Source organism: Nicotiana attenuata, unplaced genomic scaffold, assembly GCF_001879085.1.
Source record: "Nicotiana attenuata strain UT unplaced genomic scaffold, NIATTr2, whole genome shotgun sequence".
Lineage (NCBI taxonomy): Eukaryota > Viridiplantae > Streptophyta > Magnoliopsida > Solanales > Solanaceae > Nicotiana > Nicotiana attenuata.
In genome coordinates this window covers 1-10,844 of record NW_017680557.1, presented here as the reverse complement: position 1 = coordinate 10,844, position 10,844 = coordinate 1, and the positions used below count along the sequence as shown (strand labels likewise).

The 10,844-nt window shown below is 36.9% G+C and overlaps 1 protein-coding gene across 2 annotated transcripts; it reads right to left on the bottom strand.

Annotated features, from left to right (window-relative positions):
* Positions 1 to 2,495: 2,495 nt before the first annotated feature.
* Positions 2,496 to 8,621, bottom strand: LOC109221864 (ABC transporter C family member 14-like). Of its 2 annotated transcripts, none has more exons than XM_019386296.1 (11): positions 8,529 to 8,621; positions 6,020 to 8,147; positions 5,616 to 5,936; positions 5,374 to 5,460; positions 4,662 to 5,288; positions 4,400 to 4,564; positions 4,007 to 4,301; positions 3,707 to 3,921; positions 3,323 to 3,628; positions 2,933 to 3,236; positions 2,496 to 2,780 (listed from the first exon to the last, which is right to left on the bottom strand). In XM_019386296.1, the coding sequence occupies exons 2-11, from the start codon at positions 8,117 to 8,119 to the stop codon at positions 2,680 to 2,682; spliced, it is 4,521 nt and encodes a 1,506-aa protein (XP_019241841.1). In that variant the 5' UTR covers positions 8,120 to 8,147; positions 8,529 to 8,621; the 3' UTR covers positions 2,496 to 2,679. The 2 variants fall into 2 exon arrangements, with proteins under 2 accessions (XP_019241841.1, XP_019241842.1); XM_019386297.1 differs by lacking the exon at positions 8,529 to 8,621 and adding an exon at positions 8,275 to 8,357.
* Between the last annotated feature and the right edge of the window lie 2,223 nt (positions 8,622 to 10,844).

The window sequence follows — 10,844 nt, the reverse complement described above, 5'->3', positions numbered from 1 at the left end:
GTTCATTGGGTTTGGATTGGAGGGTGATTCATGGTTTTTGCGTTGTTTGATGTGATGTGAGGGCTCAACTAAGTTCGTATGATGATTGGTTGGTATGTTTGGTTGAGGTCCCGGGGGCTGAGTTTCAGGTGGTTATCAGATCACTATTTGGCCTTGGGAGTTTGAAAAATACCTGATATCTGGTGTTGGAAAGTTGCAAGTCTCGGATCATTGGAACATCGGCCGCGGTATTGATTATGCGAACCACCGTAGGAGGATGCGGCCGCGATGGGAACTTCGCAGAACGCGGACGGAGTCAATTCAGGATTTGCGGTCGCGGTGGGAATCTCGCGGATCGCGAAAGAGGTTGGCTCAGGACTCGTGGCCGCGATGGAATTTTGCTGATCGCGGTAGTGAGTGTGCGGTTGCGGTGAGGAATACGCGTACCACGGAATGGAAATTCAGAGGGCACTATTTAAGCGGGGCCTAGGGTTTTATTTCCCATTTTTGACTTTGGGAGCTCGGCCTGAGGTGAAATTTCGAGAGTTTTTCTAGAAAATCTTCGGGGTAAGTATTTCTAACTCGATTTTCGCTAATATTCATGAATATATCATTGAATCATCATTTGATTCGTGATTTGGGATGGAATTTGGGGAAAAATTGTGGAGTTTCGTAAAATGAACTTTTGGGATTTGGAAGCCGATTCGAAGTCGGAATTGAGTGAAACAATTATGGTTAGTCTCGTAATCGAGTGGGTTGTCGGATTTTGTGACTTTGATCGGATTTCGGGACGTGTTCCCTGGGAGGATTTTTGGGCATTTTTCTATTTTCTTGCCTTAGCTTTGATTTTACTAGCTAAATTAGTTGCTTGTAATTATATTTACTTTATGCAAATGATTTGATTAGATTTGGGCCACTAGGAGTTGGATACTCGTGGCAAGAGCGTGATATCGGATTGATTTTGAGCATGGTTTGAGGTAAGTGGCTTGCCTAACCTTGTGTGGGGGAAATTCCCTTAGGATTTGGGTACTGTTGTTATATGAATGTCGTGTACGTGAGGTGACGAGTGCGTACATGTGCTAATTGTTGAAAAACCCCGTTTTCATTAAGTAAATATCTGTGTTTTTCCTTGAATTGAGAAATACTAGTTCATGTATCCTCCTGCTTAGCTTAGGAAAGCATGCTTACGTGCCTTAACTGTCTTATCTATTTTAACTGCTCACTTGGATTCTGTGTAGCATGTTTAGGGTAGAAATTACCTGTTTCTTTGATACGAACTTGAATAAAACTGTAGACTTTCTAGCTGAGGCTGTTGTGTATATTGATTTGGTTGTGTATTTACTTTGGGACTACGGAACGGTATTCCGTGAGATCCCCCTACACATACTTTGGGACTACGGAATGGTATTCCGGGAGATCCCCCTGCACATTTATATTTGGGACTACGGGACGGTATCCCGGAAGATCCCCCTGCACATTTACGATTTGGACTATGGGACGGTATCCGGGGAGATCCTCTGTACATTTACGCTTGGAACTACGGGATGTTATCCTGGGAGATCCCCTGTTGCTATCCCTGTGTGCTAAGTTTTCTCTTTCTGTGATTCCATTTTTCATTGACTGTTAGTATTTTAACTATACTGCCATATTTCTTACTGTTTTACCTTGTTATATATATATATATATATATATATATATAACCAGTAGGGCCCTGACCTTCCTCGTCACTACTCGATCGATGTTAGGTTTGGTACTTATTGGATACCGATGTGGTGTACTCATGCCCTTTTCTACACATGTTTTTCGTGTGCAGATCCAGGTTCTTCTGCTCAGCCATACCATCAGTGACGTGAGGCGATTTTTTAGAGACTTCGAGGTATATCTGCCGCGTCCGCAGACCGAGAAGTCCCTCTCCATTTCTCCCTTTAGCTACAGACCTTCTTTAATTACTTTTGTTTAGACTTCTGGAGTTAGAACACTATGTATTTCCTCTAGTTTGTGATTCATGAGATTCTGGGTTTTGGGAGTGTTACTATGGCCGAGAGTGTTATCATTGTATATGCCGAGCGGCATTTTAAACTTCTCTATTATATTACCCGTAAATTGCTAGTTCCGTATCTTTATTTTCTTTTTCCGCAAATTGTTAAGCTTACCTAGTCGTAGAGACTAGGTGCCGTCACGACAGTTAACGGAGGGAGAACTTGGGTCGTGACACATACTCATCCAGATAGAACTTCACGTGTCTAAAATATGACATTACTACTCATTTAACCCATCTACACCTAAGTCGAATTTACGGAGTGTTACACTTCACTTATTGACTCTTGAAATAGTAGTAATGCCATTCTTATAGGTAGAGGCAGAGCATCGGTATCGGTTTCTGGTTCGGACGAACCCGGTAACTTTCGTTCGAATAATGTATATGTCGAAAATTTTCATTAAATATGTATAAATACCCATTAACTTAAAACGATTAGGCATCCTGGCTCTGCCTCTGGTTATAGGGATGGAGGGAGTAACAAATAACACAGTAGTCGAGAATAATAATGTGTTACATGGTCATTCATCTAAAAACAATTCGACTACAAAATTTGGATATGAGAAAAATATCATGTTACATGGGGAGGATTTTGACATAGAAAATATCATATCACTTTCTGCTGATTTGGATTCAAATTTCCAAAGTTGAAGTACTCTTTCTCATAGACCTGTTGATCTGATGGAATACTCTTGAACCAATGCTGCAAATATTGATGGCCTTTCAAGTAAGGTAGCTGGTCTGTCATATTCCTTTGCCCATCCTGTCAAAACCACAACATCATCAAAATTTTGAAATTGGCAGGATCACTCTACTAATAAGCATTTTTGAAGTTTACTTAACGCGTAGATAAACTAAAAGTGTCTATAAGCTTATAAGCGTACCGGACACCCTCTTAGTCCATTAAAAACTTACCATCATCTATAACAAGAACGCGGTCACAGTCTATGACAGTTGGTATTCGGTGAGCAATGGTGATAATAGTGCAGGCTGCAAAGTCCTCACGAATGATCTTTTGGATGACAGCATCAGTTTGGGAATCAACAGAAGCCGTTGCTTCATCCATGAAAAGAATTTTACTGTTCTTGAGCATGACTCTCCCTAAGCAAAGGAGCTGTCTTTGTCCAACACTCCAGTTCTCTCCACTATCTACCACTGACGCGTCGAGTTTCTCAGGTTTGGCTGCTACCACATCTTTTAATTGGCAGCGTTCAAGACTCTAAGAGATACAAAAGAAAAGTTAAAGATAAGTCAATTCCAAAAAGAGATGATATGATTAGATGGAAATGCAGATGCAATACATACCTTCCATATTTCATCATCTGAATACTGTTCTAGGGGATCAATATTGCTTCTTACTGTCCCTTGAAATAGGACTGGTTCTTGAGGGATGATGCCGAAGCGTGATCTAAGATCATGAAGTCCTAACTTGCAAATGTCAACACCATCAATTATGATGGTTCCAGCTGAAGGTTCCACTAGCCTAAAGAAAACTTGTATCAGAGTAGACTTCCCACTTCCAGTGCGCCCAACGATGCCAATTTTTTCTCCTCCGTTGATGCTAAGGGATATTCCTTTCAGAACAAGTGGAGTATTGGACCTATACCGAACCTGCACAAAGATATATGTGTTATTCTCCTAACGCTGTGAAAAGGAAAAGAAGCTAGAAAAATGATTCTAATATCACACCTTCAAGTTGTTGATATCAATGTCACCACGATAGGGCCAATCTAACGATGGAAGACAATTCGGTGTCCTCCATGAAGCCTCAGATGGTATTCTTATGAACTGTTTTATCCTTTCTACTGAAACCATTCTGTTCTCAACCATACAGCTCATGTATACCGTCCAGAAGAGCACACCATTTAGAGGCAGTCCATAGGACAGTGCCAAGCCGACATATTCTAGTGGCAGATAAAAAATGAATCAACCAATTAGCAATATGAAAATGAAACCAAGACCTTGAAAATGGTGATTTAAGAATTTCACCTGGTGAGATAAGAAAGCTTGGGAGCAAGACCATGAAAATGGTGGCAATGCAGATCAAAACACTACCAATAAACTCTAGGCGAAGACCTAACCACTCATTTGACGCGTTGCTGTGGAAATCCATCCGCAGATTAGCATTGACTCTCTCAACATTTCCTTGAAAGAAGTTATCTTCCTTCCTGAAGCAGCGTACAGTCATGATTCCTGATATGGTTTCAGAGAAGTGATGGAGGATTGGAGCTTTGGTGATTGAACTAAGTCTTGTTAGTTCGCGCGAAGATGCAATGTAGTATTTCTGTATGTCAGATGAAAAAGGAAAGTTGATATGATATTAATAGCAGTAAATAACTGTTTCAACTGCAATTAGGTCTGTACGGCCTTTCATTCTCTTACCCGGTACCAGATGTTAAGCCAAACTAGGGGAATCATGAGGAAAATAGTTGGCCAAGCACTTTGGCATATAATGAACAACATGCCAATTAATGTGAAGTACATCAGAAGCACTATACTTAGAAATATTGGAATCATAAAATCAACATATGCCTGATCCGTTGATGCCTGAAAAGCAAAAATCGTCCATTTAGATAAGTGAAGGAAAGAATATTACCACATACTACTCTCTAGCATAAATCACAATATGGACATTTTGACTCACTCGACTTAATATTCTTCCTGAAGGGGTAGTGTCAAAGAATGACATGGGAGCATGCAGTATGCTGTCAAGAATTTGATCAAAGAAACGTTGAGCTGTTTTCAGACCCAAAAACGCGACAAGAAATGATCTGATGATCACAAAGATGCAAGAAATGGAAGCTATGATTGAGTAAACATTTATGAAAAGAGAAGGATTGAATATATGGTCCTTTGAAGTTTCATATGCCAGCCAATAGTCACTCAACATAGTGGACCCTTGCCATAGTGCAGAAATGATTAATACGACTACTACTCCCCACCATCCAAATGCCTCAGTGCAGTACTGCTTGTAGACGTCAAAACTGACATGACCAGTCTCTCTTTCCTCTTCTTCAATAAGCTTTGAACTATTCTTTGGTTGTTGGTCTAAAGAAGTGCTTTCACCATTGGTTTCCTCTTGAGATTTCTGCGGCGACTTTGGGGTTACTTGATGAGGTGATCTTGGTGTTTGTGGGAGGTTCTCACCAGTGCTACTTTCCACGAGCTCCATTGAGTTCTCATGTGCAGCGACAAGATCACCAAATTCCATTCCCAATTCTAGAAGCTCTTCATATTTCCCGGACTGCACAATCTTACCATCTCTCATCACCTGTCAATGTAGTAAATAATGAACTAGAATCCTTTCGATAGACTTGATCGAGTTGCTATGCGAAGTAAGTCATTGTGGTGCTTACCAATATAAGATCTGCATTGTGCAGGAAGTCAACTTGGTGAGTGACAAGAACAATAGTCTTATCTTTCAAAGCTCCCCTTACACATTCCTATGAAGACCGATGTCAGTTATGTACCATACTTTCTTCTCATTCAAACGTTTTACTGTAATAATTAATAACTTGGGAAGATTTCCTATAGCAACTTATGCAAAAAAAATCACAAAAGAATTTGAGCATCAAAGTGATATATCAATTGGAGTGACCTTAAATATTTCTGATCCAGTTTGAGCATCAACGGCGCTAAATATATCATCAAGAAGATAGACATCACGGTCCTGATATACTGCTCTTGCAAGTTGTATCCTCTGCTTCTGACCTCCACTGAGGTTGATTCCTCGTTCTCCTATCTCAGTTTGGTCTCCATGTTCAAGAATTTCCAAGTCTTTCTCCAAGGAACAAACCCGTATTACATCTTTGTATCTTTCATTGTTCATTGGTGAACCAAACAAGATGTTTTCTTGGATAGTAGCATTCTGAATCCATGAGGTTTGAGCAACATAAGCCGTGGTTCCACACACTCTGACCTGTATAAAAGGGCAAGTGTAAGAAACTACAATAGACTAGCAGTAACAATTCAGGTGAAGTAGCAAAAAGTGATTGATTGTACCTCTCCGGATAACTTATGAAGTTCACCTAGAATTGATGCCAGCAAAGAGGACTTCCCTGATCCAACCATTCCAACGATTGCAGCAAGTTCCCCCTTTCGGATTTCAACATTTATTTCTTTCAGAACAATTTGATCACCATCATCTTCCCATGAAAAATTCCCATCTTTTACCTCAACCGCGATCCTTCCACTACAACCTTCTACTCTTTCGACAACACTATGATCCAATTCACGGCTTGTCATATATCCATCTAACCTACCTAGCGATACCATGGCTTGTGAAACTGACATAAGGGATTGGGGGAAGGTTCTGATTGGATCCTGTAAAATTCTGAAAACTGTTGTTGCTGTGAATACTGTGGCAGCATCTAGAGGGATTTTGCAAAGAATTGCAGCTAAAAATGTAAGAGCTGCTATGACCGGTGGCAAACTCCATAGCAGTGACAAGTTGCAAGAAAGCAAGTACGTGAACTTACTAAGCCAACTGAATTCCTCATTACGTAACGATTGAATCTTTTCTTTGAAGTGTTCTTCCCATGCTTGAAACTTGATGACGCGCATGTTTCCCAACAGTTCATTTATAGCCTTCATCCTTGAATCGCGTTTCATCATCAATTGAAATTGGAATCGATTGTTCTTGCGTGTAATATACAATGTGCAGATCATAGATCCAACAATTAAACCAAACGCAGCAAACATAGAAACACCCATGTAATAGTACAAGAGAAGTAATGAAGCTGCAAGTTGTAATGGCATCATCCAAAGCGAATGCAGCTGTAGCATCATATCGGAAAGCTGTTGGGAATCAACGGCCATGTAATTCACTATTTGTCCTACACCATGAGCTTGTCTAGAGGAACAAGTCAATCTTAGACCTTTCTTGTATAAAGTAGTGATAAGAGATGACCGAATCTTCATCCCGAGTAACTCAGATTTGAAATTGAAGTGATGTGCACTAAGAACTTCTATTACTTTCGAAACAAACAGGATCAAGACTAGGTAATAGCCCTCATAGGGGTTTGTAGTTCTATCCCCAGAAACAAAACTAATGAAACTTTGGATAAGAACTGGTCCAACATACATAACAGCTAACTGCACTATTGCAAGGACACTAATTATAACAATGTCTCTCCAGAAACATCTGATTAATGTCATTAGTACAGGATACTTCACATTTTCACCTGGCTTAGGCCAATTCTTTTCGAAGAAATCAGCCAATCTTTCAGCTCGAAAACCAGGTGGGAGAGAAGGCACTTCATCTAACTTTAAAGGGGATTGATATCCTTTACTAAGCAATGGATTCATCCAATTCCATACTGCTTTAGAGAATAGTGAAGCGGCGCCATATCCACTCACATTAGGATCCATCAGAATCATTTCATCTGTTGTTTCTAGCCTAGGGTTTTCATGTTGTCTACTAGTACAAATTCCAGATGATCCTTTTATGGCAACAATGAGAAGATACAAATACAAAGGGAAACTAACCAACACAGCTATATCATCCATTCTCATGCTCAAATCCACATTTTTTCCATACAAAATTAGACGAATAATGCCAGTAATCGCGAAAAGAAGCACGATAACATAGCTCATCGCCCAATAGACACGAAGTGGCATGGGATGAGAAACAGCAACAAATCTCTTCTCGTGTACAATTAGCACAAAAATTACAAGATAAGTTACAGCTTGAAACAACCTGAAAAAAGCCTCTGTCATTTCCCATGTTGATTGAACACCCTGAGTAAAGGCTAATATGCAAAGAACACTATAAGCTATGGCTAAAACAGCTGTCACAACTAAAGATGCATAAAACCAAAACGTAACTCTAACTTGAGGCCTTTCTAATAAGAGAGGTTTATTAAGGGAAGAGGTGGAATTTCCATTCTTGAAAAATCTTGAACTTAACTTTTTAACTGCTAATACTATTAAGATCAACAAGAAAAGCAGATCAACAGATGATAACAGAATCCTCTGAGAACATGGTATAAGAAAAATGAACTTAAGCCATTTTAAGGCAACTGAGACAAAAGAAGAATTATCTGAAGATTGGATTTTAGAGGCTGAACATTCAAGAGATGTGAGCCATGAATCAGCTGCCATGATTACAAACTTAGCCCACTATTCTCTCCTGCCAAAAGAGAGAAGCAAAAAGTGTCAAGAAAACCAAAAAAACTTACTACTACAAACTATGTAAACAGAACAAGATAACTAATTTCTTAACCACACATCAACTTTGGCATGAACAGACAAGTTACCCTTTTTCATGAAAGTTAGTACAGTAATTTTTAATTTCTGTTTGATATCTTCAAGATTATATATCATACTGTATTTAATAGAAAGGGAGTGCTGGTGTAATTGCTAAAGTTCCTGACATATGATCAGGAGGTCACATGTAAAACAGCCTAGATCCTAGTGGTTCGGTTCTTTTTCGGACTCCGCCCATAGTAGGAACTTAACACACCGAACTGTATTTTTACTGTATTTAGTAAGTTCTAATAAATTAATTTACCTCTTATTGCATCTCTGAGGTTTTGGTTCTAGAGAGTTAATTGAGAAATAGCATCTTTTAGGTGGGAAGGAATCACTGCCTAGTGCTAAGAGCAAAGAAAAAATAGAAGAAAAAGACAAACTAACATAGAAGAAATTTGTTTATAGTATTGACTAAAGTAGGGACACCAAATTTTCAGTGAGCATTAATTACTTTGCATTGATAACGTAGATTTTATTGCTTCTACGTAGGTGATAGAATACTACTGCTACTTCTTCCGGATCATAATAAGGACCAATTTTTCTTTAGCACGTCTATTAAGAAAATGCTAAATTCTATACAAAAATATCTAATATGACTAAATTACCTTTATTAAATATTGGTCACATAGTTATAGTGAGAAGTGAAAAAACTTTTTAGGGATATGCACATAAGGGTAAAAGAATAAAAACAAATTGAATTTTTTCTTGATTACATAACTGGACACTTATTTTGAACCAAAATAAAAAAGTAAATTGGTCACTTATTGAGAACCGGAGGAAGTACTATTTAAGTGGGAAAGCGATTATGATATCAATGAAATAGATATTTCAGATTGTTTGTATTATTTTAAATTTTAGTTATATGCACCCACAATAAATATATATTGCCCACATTAAACTCTATAATAAATATTAATTGACAAAAATAATAATAAGTAACATGCTATTATATGTTAAATAATACTCCCTTCGAACCTATTTAAGTGATTTTTTAACTTCTTTTTTTGTGGTCCACAATATTTATTTTTTTCCAGATATCAAAAAGGAATTAACTTCTTCTTTCCAAAGTTTTCCTTGGAGTAAAGAGTCTAGGAATAGTTTGTTATATTTTCAATGAGCAAATTAAGTTTAATATGATCAATTTTATTATTAATTAATGCTAAAAGGTGAATTCTTTAATATGTGTTAAAAGAGCCAAAAATCATTTAATTAATGCAAATTAAGTTTAGACCGGAAGGAGTACTAATCTTAAAAAGATTTACATTTTTGTGTGTAATTTAAATTTTATATTAATAAAGGGATCAAGCATATGTATGAGCTGTGTAACACAATAAAAGGTCAATTAATATGGGGGTTGGCAAGTAGGGACAACAAAAAATTGTCTGCTTGAGATGGATATGGTTTTGCATTTTTTTTTCATTGTTAAAGACTGTTTCATCCTATTCATTGGACTATACGAAATTAAAAAATAATGGTTTAAATTATTCAATCTTCTTCTTAAAATATTGAAGGGATCGGAGTATATATGGTAATATAACGGTACGAAAATGCAAAAGATGTATAATCAAAGTTTATATTATATAAATACAAATACTACGTACCAATTTGAATTTTTACGCTTAAAAAGTTTTAGAAAGTTGTTGGAGTATTAACTTCGTGGACCCTTTGTCGCAGTGGTAATACTGGGAATAAAATACATTTATTTTGATATGATGGTCTGACTGATGAGTAAAGAGACTGGGGTCAAAGCAGCAGCTTTTTCAAGTCTTTAAGTTTTTAATAATTTAAAAAACTTATTATTGCAAAAATAGTCCGTGATTGCAAAGTTACTCATCAGTCAGACCATCATATCAAAATAAATGTATTTTATTCCCAAGGTTACAAAGCATATGAAAAGTAAATGTATTTTATTATTAAATGAAAATACAATTATTTTGATATGAGACCATCATATCAAAATAAACGTATTTTATTCCCAAGGTTATTATTGAAAAATAGTCCGTGATTGCAAAGTTATTGCAAATGAAAAGTAATTATTATTTAAGGTAAAGATAAAATTTGGACAAAAATACTCTGGTTGAACCACGGTAATATGCTGGATAATAGAATTTTTGTGAATGAACTTCCTGAATATTATGTTGGAACTCTAACACATTATGAAGTCCAATACATTATGCTGGAATCTCATATGTAAAAATTTGAACTCCAGCATATTAGGTTGTAAATCAGACTATTTTCGATTTTCCCCAATTTAAAGAGTTATTAAAACTAACTCATATTAGTTTTCAGGTTTAGTCGTTAAAATCAATGTGTCACAAGATGAAGATAGAATATCCTGATTAAAAAATAATACAATCTCGGTACTTATTATCTCTGGCTTTTTTATTTTATTTGTATACCGTTCAAAAAAAGACATTAATAATCTTAATAATAAAAATAATTGCCGAGATTATCATTTCTCTTTCTTTAATGTGTCACCTGATAAATTAGAAAAACTCCATTAATTAGAGTCAATAACGGGTCAAATCTAGGAAAAAGTAAAGTTAATAAATTGTCTTTGTTGTTAATTTTTTAA

Coding starts and splice junctions, on each gene's coding strand:
- LOC109221864 (XM_019386296.1), bottom strand. CDS start 8,119: ATGGCAGCTGATTCATGGCTCACATCTCTTGAATGTTCAGCCTCTAAA. Junction 3,922..4,006: donor AAGCTTTCTTATCTCACCAG/GTGAAATTCTTA, acceptor ATCTGCCACTAG/AATATGTCGGCTTGGCACTG. Junction 3,629..3,706: donor TTGATATCAACAACTTGAAG/GTGTGATATTAG, acceptor ATCTTTGTGCAG/GTTCGGTATAGGTCCAATAC.